The sequence below is a fragment of the Ahaetulla prasina genome, chromosome 12 (assembly GCF_028640845.1).
Source record: "Ahaetulla prasina isolate Xishuangbanna chromosome 12, ASM2864084v1, whole genome shotgun sequence".
NCBI lineage: Eukaryota > Metazoa > Chordata > Lepidosauria > Squamata > Colubridae > Ahaetulla > Ahaetulla prasina.
This window is the reverse complement of record NC_080550.1, coordinates 2437428-2458708: the sequence shown is the minus strand read 5'-3', so window position 1 is coordinate 2458708 and position 21281 is coordinate 2437428. Positions and strand designations below refer to the sequence as shown.

General features: G+C 42.4%; 2 protein-coding genes across 3 annotated transcripts; one reads left to right on the top strand and one right to left on the bottom strand.

Annotated features, from left to right (window-relative positions):
- Positions 1-1377: 1377 nt before the first annotated feature.
- On the bottom strand, positions 1378-8901 carry LOC131184071 (cytochrome c oxidase subunit 4 isoform 1, mitochondrial). 2 transcript variants are annotated; one of them, XM_058155019.1, is made up of 5 exons: positions 8826-8901; positions 6229-6308; positions 5128-5292; positions 4415-4546; positions 1378-1774 (listed from the first exon to the last, which is right to left on the bottom strand). In XM_058155019.1, the coding sequence occupies exons 2-5, from the start codon at positions 6305-6307 to the stop codon at positions 1638-1640; spliced, it is 513 nt and encodes a 170-aa protein (XP_058011002.1). In that variant the 5' UTR covers position 6308; positions 8826-8901; the 3' UTR covers positions 1378-1637. The 2 variants fall into 2 exon arrangements, with proteins under 2 accessions (XP_058011002.1, XP_058011001.1); XM_058155018.1 differs by having other exon boundaries at positions 8803-8879.
- A 542-nt stretch (positions 8902-9443) lies between these two features.
- EMC8 (ER membrane protein complex subunit 8) lies at positions 9444-20247 on the top strand. Its single transcript, XM_058155015.1, has 5 exons — positions 9444-9765; positions 16623-16699; positions 17175-17244; positions 17958-18052; positions 18420-20247. The coding sequence occupies exons 1-5, from the start codon at positions 9526-9528 to the stop codon at positions 18577-18579; spliced, it is 642 nt and encodes a 213-aa protein (XP_058010998.1). The 5' UTR covers positions 9444-9525; the 3' UTR covers positions 18580-20247.
- Positions 20248-21281: the final 1034 nt, after the last annotated feature.

Sequence of the window (21281 nt, the reverse complement as noted above, 5' to 3'; positions counted from 1 at the left end):
CCGACGCGAATCGTTTGGCATATTCTATACGGAATGGGACAACTTGTTGCAGCCAACTTGCCATGGGACAATTTAACAATTGAATTATTTAAAATATTTAATTTTTGTCATTCAAGTTTCATTCTGTCCCTCCCTTTGTATTCTTTAATGATTCCATTCCATCATTCCTTTGATATTAGTGTAAACTTCTTTTCCGAAGCAAGCTGTCCTACAGTGAGTTGGCCGTGGCAAGATAGCTATGGCGAGTTGCCATAGACCCTATTCCCATGATGGCGAACCTGTGGCACGCATCCCACAGGTGGCACGCATAGCCATATCAGTGGGCACGCAAGCTCAGCTCCAGCGCACATGTACGCACCAGCCAGCTGATTTTCGGGCCTTCTGGGCCCCAGAAGTAGGGAAACCTCTGGAGGGCCTCTCTAGGAGTCTCTGGAGGCTGGGGACAGCAAAAAAGTCACTTCCTGTCCAACCGGAAGTTGGCAAACGGGCAGTTTCTGGCCTCCGGAGGGGGGAAAGGCCATTTTTGCCCTCCCCAGACTCATAGAGAGGCTCTGGAGCCAGGTGAGAGACAAAAATGGGCCTACCATGAAGAAGCAGGGGGGATGGGGGGGTCATGCGTGCACATGTGGGGAGCATAGAATTATGGGTGTGCGCACGCGTGACCCCCCCGCCCCATCACGCGATGGCAAAAAGGTTAGCCTTCACTGCCCTATTCGACATATGATCTGCATAAAGGAATTATATCAATAGTTAGATTATTAATTCCATCCCCAAAGCACAGAACTGGTTTACACAATATACCGAGTTGACTTCATCAAACCATCGCCTGTTTCAAGATTCCTCTCCTAATCAACTCTGCCCAATAGAATGAAATGTGTGTAGTGAAGAGCGCTGCATACAAATTTTTGTGATAAACTGAACTTAAATCCCTTCCTGTAGAGTTACAGAATAAGTGTCAGAAAGCCAGGAGTCCAACTGTCAAAGGATTACTGTCTAATCCTTACAAACTTAAACATGCGTTTATTTATTGCCTGTTCCAAAATACGCAGCTGGATGTTTTTCCCTGGATTTTTTTTTTAAAAAAAATAAGAGTTGCTGCAATTACAGCAAATTGCTTAATCCTGTCTGTGCAGCAGCCCTGCTCTCAGTTATAAGTTCCCACCAGATAAATGACCACCAATTCTGAATGCGCAGCATAATTTATCAATTTCTGCTGCCAGAACCCAACAATTTTGAAGCGCCAATTGCTGATGGGAGATGTCCTATTAAGGAAGCTTTTGACAGTCGCTGGCTCAATAACCTCTATTTAACTCAACAAGTCGGTTATTCCAGATATTTCAAACAGATCGTTCCACACCAAATAAAGAGCCAAATGCCTTCTTTCTTTTTTGAACTGTAATTTTTAATCTTCCTGCAAAAAAAAAAAAAAATTGCAAACAGGATTTAGTTTAGGAGCAATTTTGCACATTAACCTGTAGGAACAGTTCAACAATTCCAGGTACATAAAGCTGTTATGGTTTAAACAAGGATAGGATTCTATTTCATTCTAGACAGAAGCTGGGCCGCAACCTAGAGATGAAGAAATCGTTTCAGACTTTCACATCCCGAGAAAAATCGGGGGGGACTCCTGAAGGTTTTTATTTTTTCCATTCGTTCTTCTCATAATCCCACTTGGAGCAAAGGCCAGTAATTGGGTCCGGTTTCATATCCAGGTGCTTCCGGAGCTCCATGGCTTTCCAATCCTCCGATAAACTGTGGGGGACTGGTTTCAGAACTGCAATGGGATGAGATCATGGTTTGAGACAATCCGAGTTAGTCAGCAACAACTAAGGTAATCAACAACTGAAGGTAATCAACAACTGGCAGATGACCTGAATGAGTTTTACTGCAGGTTTGAAAGGAAACTACAGCCACCTATCTCCACAACCCCCATCTCAGACACACCAACAACAGCCAAGCCTCCTACAACTGACCCCATTTCATTGGGTTCACAACCCCTAGTGATCACAGAAAAGGAAGTGCAGGACCTATTTCACAGACAAAAGCCAGGAAAAGCTCCAGGCCCAGACAAGATAACTCCTTCTTGCTTAAAAGTCTGTGCTGACCAATTGGCCCCCATCTTCACCCATATTTTCAATAAATCACTAGAGATGTGCTATGTTCCTTCTTGCTTCAAACGCTCTACCATCATCCCAGTGCCAAGAAGCCCACCATCAAGGAACTGAATGACTACAGACCAGTTGCTCTAACATCTGTAGTCATGAAAACCTTTGAAAGGCTAGTGCTTTCCTACCTGAAAACCATCACGGATCCGCTGTTAGACCCCTTGCAATTTGCATACCGAGCAAATAGATCAACAGATGATGCTGTTAATATGGCTCTGCACTACATCCTACAACATCTTGAGTCTCCAAAGACCTATGCAAGGGTCCTTTTGTAGACTTTAGTTCAGCATTCAATACCATCATTCCAGACATTCTTCTAACTAAGCTAAACCAGCTACAGGTACCGGAACAGACTTGTAAGTGGATCACAAGCTTCCTAACAAACAGGAAGCAGCAGGTGAAGCTAAGCAAGATCACATCAAATACCTGTACAATTAGCACAGGGCCCCCAAGGCTATGTGCTCTCCCCACTTCTCTTCTCTCTGTATACCAATGACTGCATCTCCAATGATCCATTTGTTAAGCTACTGAAGTTCGCAGATGACACAACAGTGATTGGTCTCATTCGAGACAATGACGAATCCGCATATAGACGAGAGGTCGAACGACTAGCCTTGTGGTGCAACCAAAACAATCTGGAACTGAACACACTCAAAACCGTAGAAATGGTGGTAGACTTTAGGAAAAACCCTTCCATACTTCCACCTCTCACAATACTTGACAACACAGTATCAACAGTAGAAACCTTCAAATTTCTGGGTTCTATCATATCGCAAGATCTCAAATGGACAGCTAACATCAAAACATCATTAAAAAGGACAACAAAGACTGTTCTTTCTGCGCCAACTCAGTAAGCTCAAACTGCCCAAGGAGCTGCTGATCCAATTCTACAGAGGAATTATTGAGTCTGTCATTTGCACCTCTATAACTGTCTGGTTCGGTTCTGCAACCCAACAAGAAAAACACAGACTTCAGAGGATAATGAGAACTGCAGAAAAATAATTGCTACCAACCTGCCTTCCATTGAGGACCTGTATACTGCACGAATCAAGAAGAGGGCCGTGAAAATATTTGCAGATCCCTCGCATCCTGGACATAAACTGTTTCAACTCCTACCCTCAAAACGACGCTATAGAGCACTGCACACCAGAACAACTAGACACAAGAACAGTTTTTTCCCAAAGGCCATCACTCTGCTAAACTAATAATTCCCTCAACACTGTCAGACTATTTACTGAATCTGCACTACTATTAATCGTTTCATAGTTCCCATCACCAATCTCTTTCCACTTATGACTGTATGACTATAACTTGTTGCTGGCAATCCTTATGATTTATATTGATATATTGATCATCAATTGTGTTGTAAATGTTGTACCTTGATGAACGTATCTTTTCTTGTACACTGAGAGCATATGCACCAAGACAAATTCCTTGTGTGTCCAATCACACTTGGCCAATAAAATTCTATTCTATTCTATTCTAATCTCTCCCAAGCGATGGTTTGTGCTCTCAAGAGGAAAAGCTGTTAAGGTTAATTCAGACGCTCACTTGTGTTCGCAAATTCATGGTCCGTCAGTATCTTCATATCCACCTAGAGCCCCCTTAGCTCATCTCTCTTTACATGTTTGGAAAGACAAAAGTATGACTCCAACTATTCAGTGGTTTGCAGAATTAAGGCAGATTAGCTAAGGATGACGGTAATGAATCATGGCTTCAATTCATTGAGATATGTGCATCTGTAAATATATGCCCTGTGTGTTTGGAGATCTTTTAGATCCTTCCTTCCTTCCTTCCTTCCTTTCCTCCCTCCCTCCCTCTCTCCCTCCCTTCTTTCCTTCCCTTTTCTCCTTCCTTCCTTCCTTCCCTCCCTCCCTCTCTCCCTCCTGATTTCCCTCCCTTCTTTCCTTCCCTCCTTTTCTTCCTTCCTTCCCTCCCTCCCTCCCTTCTTTCCTTCCTTCTTGTTTATTTCGGATTTAATTTAAAAAGGAAAAAGAGAGAAAGGCTTGGAGAAGGCCAGTATAAGTGTTCTGTTGGGCTCGAATGTTTAGTGCTCCACCAACCTTCCTAGTACTAGGAAGCCAAACAAAATGTGAAAAGCTATTTTCTTGTCCCACCTTTCGCTTTTTCACTGGACAAAATTCTCACACCAGTACAAATGTGTCTGTATAGATATACGCTGAATATTCTACTCCCATCAATTTCCCCGTGCCCGCGTTTAAAGAACTCCCTAAAAGGGGATGGCTTACCAAACAGAACCTCCCAAATGAAAAAGAAAGCCGCGAGGCCAATCATGTAGCCAGCTAAACCGATCGCAGTCTTCCATTCATTCGACGGCTTCAGCATTTCAGCAAAAGTTTTGTCAAATTTGATGTGGTATACTGGAACAAGACGGAGAGAGAAGGAAAGAGGGAAGGGACAAAAATCCTTCTTTATCGAAGTACAAAATATTCAAAGGAAAAAACAAATGCAGCCAGACCAATGCTCGCGACTGAACACGCACATTTACATACAGGTAGCCCTCAACTTACGACCGTTCAAAATTATAACAGGACCGCCTCCCCCCACAAAGGTACTTATGACCCAGTTCCTAAATTCTTACAGCTGTGCCAAGTGGTCATGTGATTGCAAATTGGGCAACCGGCCTTTATTTATGGCCCTTTATAGCATCCCAATAACTCTTGATTTCTGACGTTCTTGCTGAAAACCAGTATTTTCTTTGTCAAAAACACCCCATACTGAACAATGAATCACGTAACCACCATTGCCAAAAAAAAAAAAGTCATAAAATTGAATCGGTCACCGCGATGACCCACTTTACAACCATCAAGCCTTTAAACTAACTGGCAGATTCCACTATGGTCGTGATTCGAGGACGACCTGCGTTTAAATAGGCCAGGCCATTTTTGTTTCTTTTGATTTCCTCTCTCGTCACCCTCCCTCCCTCTGTGGTATTACTCACGAGCAATCTTCTCGTCCGGGGTGAGGGCGGTCCAAGAGCCCTTCTCCTTTTCTTTCAGGGCTTTCTGCTCAGGAGTCAGGTCTTGTATGAATGGGATATCCGGCAAAGGAATCAGAGGGTAATCCTCATAGACAGGCTGAGTATAAGCTGGCGCTTTTGTAACTTCTATTGACAAAAATAAAATAAAATAAAAAAATAAATTACAATGGCTTATTCTAATATATGACCTGGAAACTTTGAAGGACATTAGCAAGGCAGAAATATAAAAACAGAAGAATAAGCATCGAAGTTTTCATTCTCCAAAGATTTGGCATGGCCAAAAAAAAAATCCCTGGTTTTTATTATTCCTTCAGAAGAAGCTATAACAAAGAATTCCTGAAAATTAGATTTGGATCCATAAGGCCACTATGACAGGCAAGACAACAGCAATAGCACTTAGACTTAGATACCACTTTAAAGCCCTCTCTAAACGGTTTACAGAGTCAGCTTATTGTCCCCAATAATCTGGGTCCTCATTTTACCCGCTTCGGAAGGATGGAAGGCTGCGTCAACCTTGAGCCTGGTGAGTTTCAAATTGCCAAATTGCAGGAAGCCGGCAGGCAGCAGAAGTAACCTGCAGTACTGCGCTCTAACCACTACACCACCATGGCTCTTGACAAAGGATAAAAGAGACTGACGCATGAAGGCAAATATATGTCTCCCAGCATAGTGTTGAAGGATCCAATCGGGTCAGTCACCGGGACCAGAGTTTTAGTCTTCCAAGTTGGTAGACAGAAGTTCCCCGAAGATGGGCTCCACACAAGTGTGAATGCCCGGAAGACTAAACCTCTGGTCCCGGTGACCGACCCAGACTGGATCCTGCAAAAGAGAGTGAGATCAATTCAGCTGCATATTTAACATGAAGTTCTCTACTAGGTAGATATAGGAGCTGTCATTTTAATTTTAGAGAAGTTTTGTTATCTAGTGCATGATGAGAACACAACAAAAGAATTTAGACAAGAGAATTTCGAGAACTATTAGAAAGTTTGCATTCCTAAATTGAAATGCGCTAGTCAAAATATTTTCAAGCTACCAGTTAAGATGATTCAGTGGCTGGCTTACCATGTCCGTGAGCTCTCGCACAAACAGAAGTGGACAAAACCCGCCTGCCAATAAGGCTGAATGCCCTAACACCCAACATCCTGAAGCAGAAAAAAAAAAGGTAGAACATTATATAGCACAAATTACTAAGAATCCACCACTTGCCATGTTCTTCCAAATGTCATGTTTTCTCAGGTATCACAAGAGCTTCTGTAGTGTTTGGAAATGATGCCAATTTAGACTGAAGTCCATAATAAAAATAAAAGGATCTTCTAAGCAACAATAAGGTGAACACAAGAGGGTGGAGAAGAAACGTTTCAGTCCTAACGTAAGATTCTCTGTTTAGCAGACACCGCGGGGAATATTTCTATTTAATCTGCTTTCGAGGGATATTTTCAAGATACAACCAGTCCTGATTACCCTAAATCACAAATATGTCCAGAGTTTCATAAGGTGTACTTCTTCACAACCTCGGTCCGTTTCACAGCTGCTTTAAAAAGTCAACCCCGGTGAGCTCAGTTTACTTCTGATCAAGCTGGGCAGAGACAGACTCATTCCCATGAAGATTTATGTCCCATGTTATTATCTAGAATCCCCAACACCTCACAGGTGAACCTGCATGACCCTATTTTTTATTTTTATCCTATCATTTCTCTCTCTTATCTATCTAGACATCCATATATATCATCTCTTTCCTATCATCCATCCATCTATCCATGTATCCTATTTATCTATCTAGCCTATCTTATCTCATTCTATTTGTATATATTTACAAAGTCAACTTATTGCCCCCCCAACAATCTGGGTCCTCATTTTACCTACCTTATAAAGGATGGAAGGCTGAGTCAACCTTGGGCCGGGCTCGAACCTGCAGTAATCATCTGTACCTACTGTCTGTCTATCCTATTATCATTTCTACCTATTATCTATCCATCCATCCATCTATCCTATCTCACCTATTATTTTCTATCTATGTATCCATCCATCCATCCATCCAATTTATCTATCTAGCCTATCTTATCTATCATCTGTACCTACTATCTGTCTGTCTATCCTAGTATCATTTCTACCTATTATCTATCCATCCATCCATCCATCATCCATCCATCCACCTATCCTATCATCTCTCACTTATTATTTTTATCTACCTACCTACCTACCTACCTATCTATCTAAACACATAGAATAGAATAGAATAGAATAGAATAGAATAGAATAGAATAGAATAGAATTTTTTATTGGCCAAGTGTGATTGGACACACAAGTCTTTGTGCATAGGCTCTTAAGGTGAGAAGCTACCTCCCACCTTATTCCTGCTACTGGTGTTATTATCCCACCTGTCTATTTGTCTCATAACCACCACCCTCTCAGGTGAAGTAAACGGAGAGAAAAGAATTGGACCAAAGTCACCTAGTTGGCATCTACACATCTATATTTTTATCTTCTCCTTCCCCTCTGCTCCTTTCAACAACAACCCTGCGAGGTGGGTTGGGCTTTCTAGCTGGGACACCTTCACCCCCAACCCAAAACCGTCTCTCCAAACCGAGCTGTTTTCCAGATTTGCCCACCAAGGGAGGAATCAAAGAGGGCAGGGCTGCCAGGTGGGAGGTTACAGAAATATTTTTTAAAAAATATTTTAATTAGATAAATAAAAAAAAGTTGCCCCTCGTTTGCCATGCCAGCCCCAGGAACGGCGTGTGTGTGTGTGTGTATTTGTGTGTGCGTATTTCTGTGCATTTGTGTGTGTGTATTTATATGTATTTGTGTGTGCATATTTCTGTATTTGTGTGTGTGTGTATTTGTGTGTATTTCTGTGTGCATATTTCTGTGCATTTGTGTGTGTGTGTGTGTTTGCGTGTATTTCTGTGTATTTGTGTTTATTTGTGTTTGTGTGTATTTCTGTGTGCATATTTCTGTGCATTTGTGTGTGTATATGTGTGTATTTGTGTGTATTGGTATTTCTGTATATTTCTGTGTGCATATTTTTCTGTGTATTTGTATGCATGTGTGTGTGTGTGTGTTGTGTGTGTGTGTCTATTTCTGTGTATTTGTGTGTTTATTTGTGTATATTTGCATGTGTGTATTTATGTGTATTTATGTGTGCATATATCTGTATTTGTGTGTGTGTGTATTTGTGTGTATTTATGTGTGCATATTTCTGTGCATTTGTGTGTGTATGTGTGTTTGCGTGTATTTCTGTGTGCATATTTCTGTGCATTTGCGTGTGTGTATATATGTGTGTGTATTTGTGTGTATTGGTATTTCTGCGTATTTCTGTGTGCATATTTTTCTGTGTATTTGTATGCATTTGTGTGTGTGTGTGTGTGTGTCTATTTCTGTGTATTTGTGTGTGTGTATTTGCGTGTGTGTGTCACTGGGGAGCCCATAAGCGGCCCTTACTCGCGAGGAAGCCCGCGGCCCCCTCCACCTCCGCCCGCCTCAAGCGACAGCCCTCGGCTGCGGACGATGGGAGTTGTAGTGCGGGACGCCCGGGAAAGCTACGCCCCCCCCCTCGGCCCGCCCCGCGTCTCCCCGCCCCCCCCCCCTTCGCCTCCCTTCCCGCGGGGGCCCCTTCCTGCGCGGCCGCCTCCTCACCCGCCAGCCGGCCGACCACCCACCCGAGACGGCCCGTGTCCTCTACAGCCGGAGATGGAGGACGGAAGGAGAAAACGGGAGACGCGGCGCAGGACAGGCCGGAAGTGGCGGGGGGGCCGAGGCACGACGGGATAGCGGCGGACTCAGCCAGAGAAGAAGAGGAGGAGGAAAGGAGCGGGCGCCATAGAGCTGCGAAGGGAAGAGTGGCCCGCTTCCGCCTTTTCTTTCCAGGTCAGGGGTGTCCAACCTTGGTCCCTTTAAGATTTGTGGACTTCAACTCCCAGAGTTCCTCAGCCAGATTTGCGTTGCTTTGCTATTCCAGGTGCGATTGCTTGCTGAGGTGGAAAGGACCCTTCCGTTGCTCAGCCGGGTGCAACTCCCATAATTCCCAGCCCGGCAGGATTCCGCGTTAGTCCCTCAAATGACAGCATTTTCCCCGCCTCTCCAGGTCCTTTGCCTAGTCTTCTTTGCCCCTTTTAACATGCACCTCTCTATGGTCGCGGCCGCTTTAATCTCCATTTAGAGACCATAGAGACGGGCTAGAACGGACGGCTCCCCCCACTTTCCCCACCATCTGCGCACGCGCGCGCACGCGCCTCTCCCTTTACGGCCCCCTCGTGGCTTCTTTTGCGACGTTTTTGCGGCCTCGACGGCGGGCCTAGGCAGCCGCGGCCGTGGGAGGCCCGTGAGGAGAAGGAGGAAGCGGCGGCGGCGGCGGCGGCGATGAAGCTGAGCACGCAGGCCTACTGCAAGATGGTGCTGCACGGCGCCAAGTACCCGCACTGCGCCGTCAACGGGCTGCTGGTGGCCGAGAAGCAGCCGCCTCAGCCGGGCCAGCGGGGCCGGGAGCGGGAGAGGGAGCCGCCGCCGCCGCCGCCCCCCCAGACGCTGCTGGTGGACTGCATCCCGCTCTTCCACGGGAGCCTGGCCCTGGCGCCCATGCTGGAGGTGGCGCTCAGCCTGGTGAGGAGCGGGCGGGGAAGGAGAGAGAGAGAGGGAGAGCCTCCCTGGCCGGGCGCAGGCTACCTTAAACGGTCATGAGGTGGACCCTCTTCTTTCTCTGGGTCCTACGATAAATATATGTGTGTGTGTGTGTATTTTCTGAGGTTTTCGCGGGTGTTTGTATGTAGGTCTTTGGTTATTCGGGTTTTCTCCCGCGTAAAATTGGAAGTGTCTTGGCGACGTTTCGACGAAGTCTCATTCGTCATCTTCAGGCTTCAGCTTCGTTCAGCTTTGCTCCCAGAAGCACGAAGCTGAAACCTGAAGATGATGAATGAGACTTCATCGAAACGTCGCCAAGACACTTCCAATTTTACAGGGGAGAAAATCCGAATAAGCAAAGACCTATATATTGTCTATATATATATGTATGTATGTGTGTGTGTTGTGTGTGTGTGTGTGTATACATATACAGCATATATATATATATATATATATATATATATATACACACACACACACACACACACACACACACACACACACACACACACACACACATATACACACACACACAATATATATATCTATCCCATCCTATCTATCTATATCTATCCATCCATCTATCCTAATTCCTATCTATCTATCCATCCATCTCTCTCCCTCTCTCTCTCTCATCTATCCATCCATCCCCATCCATATCTATCTATCTCTGTCTTTTATGTACGCTGAGAACATCTGCACCAAGACAAATTCCTTGTGTGTCCAATCACACTTGGCCCATTAAAAAATTCTATTCTGTTTTATTCTATCCTATCTAATATCTGTAACATCTGTATCATATATCTATATCTGTCATCTATCTATCCTCTCTATATCTATCTATATATCGTCTATATCGTCTTATCTCATCTATATCATCTATATATTGTCTATATATCATCTATCTACATCTATCTATATAACATACATATAACATACATACATAACGTACATATACATATATATATATATATATGTATATATATATATATATGTATGTATATATATGTCTTTGGTTATTCGGGTTTTCTCCCGCGTAAAATTGGAAGTGTCTTGGGGACGTTTCGACGAAGTCTCATTCGTCATCTTCAGGCTTCAGCTTCATGCTTCTGGGAGCAATGTGTGATTGCAGCTGTTTCTTCCTTTTTAACTGCTAGTTTGAACTGATTGGGTGGGAGCTTGGCTGTGCTCTGATTGGATGGGGGATTTTTTGTGCTCTGATTGGCTGGAGGTGTGTCCTGTTTGGGTGGCGGTTTGGTTGTGCTCAGATTAGTCTGAGTTGCAGGGGGATTTGAGCTGGTGAGCTGCACTGCTGCTGTTTGGCTTCGTGGTCGTGGTCGTGCTACATCTTCGTAGTGGGTGTCAGTCTGCTGCATGTATGGATTGGAGGGGTTTGAAATGGCTAATGTTGCAGCTGCGGTCTGGCTTCTGGTCCTTGGTTGTGCTTCCTGATCAGTGTGGGTATGGGGCTGCTGTCTGGGTGGATGTGGTGGTGACATCCTGTGTGGACCTCGTGAGTGTGGGTCTGGTGTCATTCCTCGTGTTAGGACTCATTTGTCAATAAGGCGGGTTTCAAATGGCTGGTAGGCGGGAGGTATCATCTCGTTTGTTCATGCTGTGTGGGCGTTTTCTATCTCGATGGCTTCTCTGATTATTCTGTTGTTAAAGTGTTCAGTTTTGGCGATAGTTCTGGTCTTTTAAAGTCAATATCGTGTCCTGTGGCTTTAAGGTGTTGGACCAGGGAAGAAGTTGGTTCCTCTTTTTTGACTGAGTTCTTGTGTTCTTCAATGCGTGCACTTATTCTTCTGTTGGTTTGTCCGATGTATGTGGTGGGGCAGGCGGTGCATGGGATTTCATATACTCCTTGATTTTCTAACTCAATTTTGTCTTTGGGGTTTCTTAGGATGGTGGATATTTTTTGGTTTGTGCAGAATGATGTCTTGATGTTATGTTTGTGGAGGATCTTGCTGATTCTGTCTGTGGTGCCTTTTATATATGGGAGGAGGGCTGTGCCGTTTTCTTGTTCTCTGTCTTGGGTTTTAGTGGGGGGTTCTTTTTGGATTAGTTTGGTAATCTTATTTCTCTGGAATCCATTGGATGTTAGCCAATCAGAGCCAATCAGAGCCCCAGCCAATCAGAGCACAAAAAACCTCCATCCAATCAGAGCACAGCCAAGCTCCCACCCAATCAGTTCAAACCCCCACTAGCAGTTAAAAAGGAAGAAACAGCTGCAATCACACATTGCTTCCAGAAGCACGAAACTGAAGCCTGAAGATGACGAATGAGGCTTCGTCGAAACGTCGCCAAGACACTTCCAATTTTACATGGGAGAAAACCCGAATAACCAAAGACCTACATACAAACACCCGCGAAAACCTCAGAAAACATATACATACATACATACATACATACATATATATATATATATATATATATATATATAATCGCCAAGACACTTCCAATTTTACGCGGGAGAAAACCCGAATAACCAAAGACCTATATATCTATGTCATATATCTTTCTATCATATCATCTATATATCATCTATATCTATCATATCATATCTATCTTTATATCTATATCTCTATATCGTATCTATCATCTATCTACATCTATCTATATATCATTATCATTTATATCATCTATATCATCTCATGTCTCTCTCCTCTATATCATCTGTATATTATCTATATATCATCTGTCTTCTCATCTCTATCATCTTTATTATCTTTCTATTTAGCTAGCTAGCTATTTATATTTTTATCATGTTCATGTTGTACATATTGGAGGTGGTGACTCTGGAGAGAAAATACCAGGCAGTCCTCGACTTAGGACCATAATTGAACCCAAAATGTATGTCGTTAAGTGAGACATTGGTTAAGTGAGTTTTGCCCCCTTTTACAATGTTTCTCGCCACAGTCATTAAGCGAATCGCTGCCATTGTTAAATTAGTCACTCGGTTGTTAAGTGAGATTTGCGAGATGCTTCTGGGTTTCATATGTTACCTGTAGATAGAAATATTTGGAAAAATGACATTTTGTGCCTGGATCTGAAAAGCCTCGCTGAAGACCAAAAAAAAAACCCGCCAGCCAACAGCTTCCTACTTATTAAAGACTGTAGTTTTATCAACAAGCTTTCAGGCGTTATTTTGCCAGGCAGAGTCTTACGTGAAAATATCCACCAAATTAGGCTTGCATTTGTACCTGGGTGGGATTGAAAATACAGCTGAACCTGGACAGTTGCGAGTCTGCATGCCAACGAATTCAAGCAATTGAATGTGTGTGTTTCCCCCGTTCCATTGGAAATGGTGAGCGCTGAATCAATTAGTAAATGAGGATGGCTTGCTGAGGGGGACTTAGGACAGATTGAGAAGACTTAATTAGAGATAGTGCCTCCTGTCTTAGGAGGTCAAGACACTGATCTATCTTTGGGGAACTTTTTGTCGCTGCTGTTCCCTCGGAGTAATTAGATTTGACAGCTTGATTTGCAGATGGCCAGTAGAAATAATGAGAAGTGAAAAGTATGATTGACCTGGCTATCCTGCCAGGCTTGGCTACCTATCTGGCCAAGCTCACAAAGCATAAGTCTGTAATTCAACGGAGAAGAGCAATTTAGCAGGTGAAAGATAGAGAACGGGTAGTTTTCCACTGAATGCTGTCTTAACAAAATCATGCAGTCTGGTCCAGGAATGTGAACCAGAAATGTGAAATGGTCCTAGGTATGAAAACAGTGCAGGTAGTCCTTGATCTATGACCACAATTGAGCCCAAAGTTTCTGTTGCTAAGTGAGACATTTATTAAGTGAGTTTTGTCCCAATTTTACGACCTTTCTGGCCCCAGGTGTTAAGTGAACCAAATCACCGCGGGTGTTAAAATAACATGGTTGTTAAGTGAATCTGGCTTCCCCATCGGTCGCAAACAGGGGTCACGTGACCCTGGGACACTGCAGCCGTCATAAATATGAGTCAGTTGCCAAGACTCTTGAATTTTAATTATGTGACCATGGAGATGCTACAATGGTTGTTTTTACAGACTGTAGCAGAAAAAAGATAAAGACCTAAATTGAAACAGTTTTTAAAGCATATTGAAATTGGACTCTTCCAGAAGCAAAGAAGAAAAGAGATACATAGACTTGAATTTGAGTTAAGCTATAAAAAAATTTAAAAAAAATTCTCTCCTTGTATTGAAAACATGGAAAACTGGGATGAATTGTGGGAGATGCTTTTGATGATCCGAGAGTCTATGAGACATATGGCTGGAAAAGAAATTAGTGAGATTAATACAGACGATCATACTGGGACTGAGAGTGAAAAAATGAAAATGAAGAGAAGGAAAGGAAAGGAAAGGAAATTTTTTTAAAAGGGGAAAAGTTACAAAAAAAAAGACTGAGAAGTGCCTTTGTAAGTTTGAATGGTAACTAAATCACCTGTTCTAAGTCAAGGACTACCTGTATAAGCCAAAGAGCAATAGAAGAATATTAGAATAGAATAGAATAGAATAGAATAGAATAGAATAGAATTTTATTGGCCAAGTGTGATTGGACACACAAGGAATTTGTCTTGGTGCATATACTCTCAGTGTACATAAAAGAAAAGATACGTTCATCAAGGTACAACATTTACAACACAATTGATGGTCAATATATCAATATAAATCATAAGGATTGCCAGCAACAAGTTATAGTCATACAGTCATAAGTGGAAAGAGATTGGTGATGGGAACTATGAGAAGATTAATAGTAGTGCAGATTCAGTAAATAGTCTGACAGTGTTGATGGAATTATTTGTTTAGCAGAGTGATGGCCTTCGGGGAAAAAACTCATATTTTCATATTAGTATGAAAACATTTTCTGTTTGTTTAGTTTTGACTTGCAAGATCTCAACCTGCTGGCTATTCAAACAACAATTTTAAGGCCTTTTAAATGGTTATGATTGTGATGGCAGGTGGCTCTTTACTGGTGATAATAAACAAGAGCTTAACAAAACGCACCCACATCGTTTCAATGGAAGAGATTATTTGCAAAGCTCTTAGTTTAATTTGGGGCTAGAAACACAGCTGCTAAACAATGAGATAGATGTTTCGGAAACAGAAGGTCAGAATGCAAAATGTTTGGGAAACTGTTTTTTTTTTTCCTTTTTTTGTTTAAAAAAATAGCTGGAATACACATAATTGCTGGGTAGTTTTTCCCTTTCCCTAAATCACTGGATTATCTTAATCAGATAATCTCATTACGAGAAGCAAATGTTGGTGGCTTCAAAGCTACCAAGCAGGGCCAGAACCTGAGTTTGGATAAATGCATTCCGATCAGATTGGGCCTCCTAACATTTAATTCTTTCCAAGTATTTTAATAAAGCTCTATGGCAGATTAGATAATACGGTACATGATGATAAAATAAAAGAGTTTTATGCAAAGGCTGGCCATAATTAAAGTGCCTTTTGGGAGGAAGGAGACGTTATTTGAGCCTTATCGCCAGATCTTAGCTGTCAGGGCTTCCTTAAAGCCTGCAGTCCTGGCTGTCGTCCGTTTTGGATGTGGGCCACTCAGGATGGAATTAATAAACTGCTTTATTCTCCTCCCCCCAAGTTCACCCTGTGCTGACCCACCTCTCAATATCGTTGAAGGAATTACAGATGGAAGGGGAGGGGGAGAATTCCTTTGTTCTTGCTCGGGCCATCTGCCTCTTTTCTCTTCGTCCTGTTCCATTCCTCCCTTGGATTAGCTTTTCCCTTCATTTTCCATGGAAATCATCAGAGGTTGAAGAAGAAGGGGCCAATATTTATAGCTCAGGGTTCAATTGGACAGAGCGTCCATGGTGCTCTCTGAGCTTGGTGGGAGGGGTTTTTTTGCAGACGTTTCATGACCTAACTAGGTAACATCATCAGTGAACAGTGCCAAGAAAACCACCAATTTAAAAAAGCATCAAGAGCCCATTGAAAAATGAGGTTTCTCTTCCCCTGTGTGTTGCTTCTATTGCATTTTTGAATTGCCTACTCATGGTCCCTAGGCCAGCCACAGAGAACTGAGGATGGCGAAGAAAAACACTCAGGGGTCTCCAAACCTGGCCACTTTAAGACCTGTGAACTTCAATTCCCAGAATTCTGGGAGTTGAAGTTCACAAGTCTTAAAATAGCCAGGTTTAGAGTCCCGTCATCTAGCCAGCTCAGAGTATTTCATTCATGGATCTGCTTTACTTTTCCTCACAGTCATTCTCTGATGTTGCTGGATCCCTGGGCATTTTACAGATGGCATTTTACTAAGGCTCTGTAAGCAAAAATGAATGGACATCTCCTAGCAGACATGCTATTTGATCCCAGATCTCTCTATCCACTCCACTGAGAGCAAGGCAGCAAACAGAGGACCATCCTATGGTGTTCTTGGGAACATCAAAATCCCACGTTCCTTGCACCTTTCAGTACACTCTGCGTTTCCTTAGATCTGCTAATTCAGAAAACACTTTTGTGAAATGTGTGAGCTGTCTGTCCACTGCCGTAGCTAATTATCATTAGCAAAACAAGAGTCGTAATAGAATTTGTCACGAACTTCCAAGTCCTGCGTAAGAAGCTTAACAAGATCATGTTTGGTATACCGACCACGCCTTTTCAGATATCTGGCAGGTGAAAACCAATTGCCAGTTGTATCATCTTCTCCTTTGTTCCAGCAGCTTTCAGCACATTCTGTTAATGGGTGTCAAACAACAGGCCAGGGTGAGATCACTCTCAAGAAAACGGATATCGGGTTGCAATTTGAATAAAATTGTTTGCTGCGAACGTCTGTTAATTTCCTCTCTGCCTTGATTGTCTTTGGGTGCTTATAATTTTTTTTTTTAATGACCTTTTCAGATTGATTCTTGGTGCCGAGAGAACAGCTACGTAATAGCTGGCTACTACCAAGCAAATGAACGTGTGAAAGATGCCAGGTGTGTAGCTGGGTTTGTCTTCCTTATCCTTGACGTAATTCATCTTTCGCAGGAAAATCCTTCCTGGTTTCTTCAGAGTTGTCCATGCTTTGTGTGACAGCAGTGAAGCAGATGAAGAAACTGCTTCACAGCTGTAGCTCTAAAGCAGAGGTCTCCAAATTTGGTAACTTTTAAGACTTATGGGCTTCAACTCCCAGAATTCCCCAGGACAGATTCTCTGAGGAATTCTGGGAGTTGAAGTCCACAAGCCTTAAAGTTGCCAAGTTTGGAGACCCCCCTACTCTAAGGAGCGGTAAGAGGAGACGGTAGAAAATCGTTTGCCGCTGTTTTTAGTTTGTGTTGAAAATTATTTGTATCTGCTATCGAGATAAATTTTATCTCTGAAATTATTTCCTCCTTCAGCTTTAACAGAAGCCATCTTTTACTTGGTTTGTTACATTCAATCTGGTCAAATTTTCTTCTCTTTATTTTGTAGTCCAAACCTGCTTGCCGAAAAAGTTGCCTCCAGGATTGCAGAAAACTTCAGTGATACAGCCCTCATAATGGTAGGTACTGTAGGCATTTTCTTTCTTTAATATTTATTTCATGGTCAGTTCCATTTGTTGACTTGCTTCAAAAGTTATCTAACAACAGAGGGGGACTGGAAACCATAAATACAGGGCACAAATCTTATAATATTACCCTGTTTCCCCGAAAATAAGACATCCCCTGATAATAAGCCCAATTGGGCTTTTGAGCGCATGCCTTAAAATAAGCCCTCCCTGAAAATATTTAAACACGTGCACAGCCAATCCCAACCATTTCCTCTGGTTTCCTCCACACACCCCAAAATAATAAGACCTCCCTGAAAATAAGGCCAAGGGATTTTGGGGTTCAAAAAATATAAGACAGGGTCTTATTTTTGGGGAAACACGGCATATGTATTAGGATAAAAATAAAAATTGATAACCTGAGAGTTCTACCAAGGATTTTTACTTTCAAATCAGCAATCTATATTGAAGCAATTCACAGCAATTAAAGTCTGTTATTTATTTCATGCTCTTTTGATGTAAGGTGGTCATTTCTGTTGAGAGTGGACAGCCTGTCCTGAAAATCATTTTGGAAATGACAGCAAGCCGCCTTCTTCCTATATATTAACTTCATGCTACACTTAACGGATCCCTGAATAGCAATAAGCGAGATGCTTTAGTGGTCGCATATTCCATTTTAATGTCTTGGTATAGCACAAGTACAGCCATGTTTTTCTGCTCTGCGTCAGGTGGATAACACTAGATTTACAATGAAGTGCCTAAAGCCAGCAGTTCATGTGTATGAACACCACGAAAATAAATGGAGATGCAGAGACCCACACAGGTGAGTATCCTTAAAACAAACTTTCCCGTCTGAAAAATGGACGCCTTTCATAGTTCTTTTACTTGCTCTTTCCCTTTAAATTCAAAAAGTACAAAACGAAACGCGACTGGAACTTCCATCGCTAAGCCAGGCAGTCACTAAGTTAGTCACCACTGTTTTACAAGCTTTTTTTGTTGTGATTGTTAAGCAGATCGCATGGTGGTTAAACAGATCTGGCTTCCCCCATTCACTTCACATGTTGAAAACTGCCAGGATGCAGTAACCGTTGTAGATGCGAGGACTGGTCATAAGTCACTCTTTCCAGCACCCCGTTGTTCCTTCGAACGGGGTGACTCATCTTTTATTTCTCCCTTCTCTCCCGCGCTAGTGATTATTGCGAAGATTGGATAGAAGCCCAAAGGATCTCCGAATCCCTTTTGGACAGCCGGTCCTATGAAACCCTGGTGGATTTCGATAACCATTTAGATGACATTCGGAATGACTGGACAAACCCAGAGATTAACAAGGCGGTTTTGCATCTCTGCTAAGAAGATTCCCACCGACTTGACCTGCTGGGGATTTTCACTGTGCCGAAGAAAGCAAAAAAAGAGCATTAATTTTCAGATGTAAATAGAGAGAAGTAACGGTTCCTTCAGGTGAGTGAGGCCCATCCCTTAGAAAAGGACGTGTTGCCATGCAGTCAAGCCTTTTTAATGAGAACCTTTGGGACATCCACCAGATTTGGAAGCCTTTTTCTGTCCCATCGTCCTTTTGTCCTTCTGCTGATGCGTTCTTGTTACTCTCCAACTAGAGTCTAGTAGTTCCAAATCGTTCGTATTAAAAAGTTCTGATTTAACTTTTCATATCCTTGAGAGATAAATTTTCTAAAAAAAAAAAAAGATTTATGAAATATTTCAGAGAGCTAACAGCTAGTTTTATTTTTAAAGAAGCTGCATCTAAATAAACAATTGAACTTTACATGGTCAGGTCAGTTTTGGAAGCTCTTATTCCAAGGGCTGATTTCTGGACATGGTTGCAGTTGACGAATATATCATGCAGGGAGAAAACAACTTGAGGCAACTCCCCAGGGGCTGCCAAGTTTCTTTACTTATTCTGGGAATGTTGCAATTTTTCTGACTCTCCAGCTCGAGTGTTAAAAGAGTCTGTTTGGCTTCCCTTTGAACAAAACAGAATTCGCCTTCCTTGAATTCAGTATGAATGGAATAGACCAAACAGCCAAGAGAATTATAAATACATGTTTTTGTTCACAAAAAGCAAACTCTATTCTCTTTCTTCTTGCATCTGGGGGAAAGAAATGTAATTTCTTTGATGTTTAATTGCACAAACAGAGGAAGAGAAGTTAACAGCCATGGATTTCAATTCCTGAACCAATTCTGATGGAGGTAGCCTCTAACCCAGTACACCCCCTTTGCGTTGCCCCTTCAGGGCAGCTGTGAGTCGTGCTTTTCCAACAGACTCCTCTGATATGCCAATTCTGTTCTGGGCCTCCCAAGTTCTGAATAGTTATTCAGGTTTTTCCAAGTCCGGAAAGAATCACCCGCTGCGATTGAGTGCAAACTTTTAATCTTTGCACACTAAGGGGAGAAGAATGTGCAGCCCCCCCTTTAAAATCAGCGCACTCCAAATCTTTTGCTCTGGAAAACCTCCCCATCCAACCCCTTCCGTCGAGGTGCTGGTCCCTTCCCTTCCATAGCATGCACACACATTGCTGGACACATCTCCTGTCGCCCGTCTAGTGAAAGTCAGTGTTGAAGAGCACAACGGTTGATCTTCCAGCGCTGGCCTTCCTGTTCATTTTCATGCTTTTTCCTTGCAAGCAAATGTTACGGCATGTTAGCAGTTGGGTTTCCTGTTGAGCTGTTTGGATCCGGCTTGTAATATAATGGTTTTGTGGTGTAAAATGTAAAAGAGTCTTTAAAACAATATAAACCTGTGATACCTTGGGATTTTTTTCTTCTTCTTCTTCTTTTTTTTTAAAGGACAACTTTTAGCACGGATCGGTGCATCTTCCTTGTGTTGTTTTTACATGTCTGATTTGTTTGTTTGTTTGTTTGTTTCTCCCCACCCCACCCCCGACTGATCCCTGTATTAATGCAACCTTTTATTTATGGCATATTCAATATCTCAAAAAGTAATCGGGCTTTTATGTTGCTTTCTTTCCTTCACTTCCTTGAAAATAAAGCTGATGAAACAAGCCTCATTTTGTAAGATGATGTGATATTGTTGTTCGTTGGGCTAAAGTTGTCCTTAGCAGACAATTGCAGGGCAGGGAGGGATTTTCCTGGCTGTTGAGATGGAGGTTCAGGTTGTGTTGCAAAGCAGAGGAGGGTTTTGTGATTACATGTGGCCTTGCGTGCAGCGGCTGCTTTTAAAACCTGTACTCTCTGGAAAGTGTGTTTGAATTGCCTAATTTTAACCTGGCCCTTAAATAGCTGGCCAAAGCTTCCCTGCTTTCTCTATAATGATCTGAAGACCTTTGGCAACGCCGAATGATGAATGGGCATCTCTGAGGGTATGTGGAAATTTTTATGGGTTATATAGTCAACCGAAAAACATCTCCACTTTGCTTTAGCATGGTCTTCAGCTAGAAGAAGAAGAAAAAACGCTGAAAGCATTTCTCAATCTTTATTCTTATGTCTGGGTTATAAAGTCTACAAATTGGAACAACTAATAGAGGAGCGAATACTTCAAACCCAGGTACCAGAAGGTGAAACGCAGAGGGAATTATATGGAAGAATGTGTTTCAAAGTGCTGGCCTATAATCATAATGTGTGATTTATTTGGGCAGCCATAAGTCTCATTCTATCTTGGCTGGATATCTGCAGTGGGCATCATTCTATTTGGCAGATAGGCTAACTCGGACCAGTGTCTCGATACTGTGACCGATTCAAGTGCTTCTCCTTGAGACGGTCCCACAGCTTGGCACTGGTTTAAACTTCGGCCTGATTAAATTTGCACGCAAGGAACAGTCAATTTTAGAGAGTACGTACACTTGATCGCACACACTTCTGACAGCTGCACACGTTTACTCTAGAATAGAATAGAATAGAATAGAATAGAATAGAATAGAATAGAATAGAATAGAATAGAATAGAACAGAACAGAACAGAACAGAACAGAACAGAACAGAATTCTTATTGGCCAAGTGTGATTGGACACACAAGGAATTTGTCTTAGTGCATATGCTCTGTGTACATAAAAGAAAAGATCATCAAGAATCATAAGGTAC

Excerpts from the sequence above, each read along its gene's own strand:
- EMC8 (XM_058155015.1), top strand. The coding sequence starts at position 9,526 with ATGAAGCTGAGCACGCAGGCCTACTGCAAGATGGTGCTGCACGGCGCC. Across the intron at positions 9,766-16,622 it reads TGGAGGTGGCGCTCAGCCTG|ATTGATTCTTGGTGCCGAGA; the intron begins GTGAGGAGCGGG and ends TGACCTTTTCAG. Across the intron at positions 16,700-17,174 it reads GAACGTGTGAAAGATGCCAG|TCCAAACCTGCTTGCCGAAA; the intron begins GTGTGTAGCTGG and ends TTTATTTTGTAG.
- LOC131184071 (XM_058155019.1), bottom strand. The coding sequence starts at position 6,307 with ATGTTGGGTGTTAGGGCATTCAGCCTTATTGGCAGGCGGGTTTTGTCC. Across the intron at positions 4,547-5,127 it reads CCCGGACGAGAAGATTGCTC|TATACCACATCAAATTTGAC; the intron begins GTGAGTAATACC and ends GTCTTGTTCCAG. Across the intron at positions 1,775-4,414 it reads CATTTGGGAGGTTCTGTTTG|TTCTGAAACCAGTCCCCCAC; the intron begins GTAAGCCATCCC and ends ATCCCATTGCAG.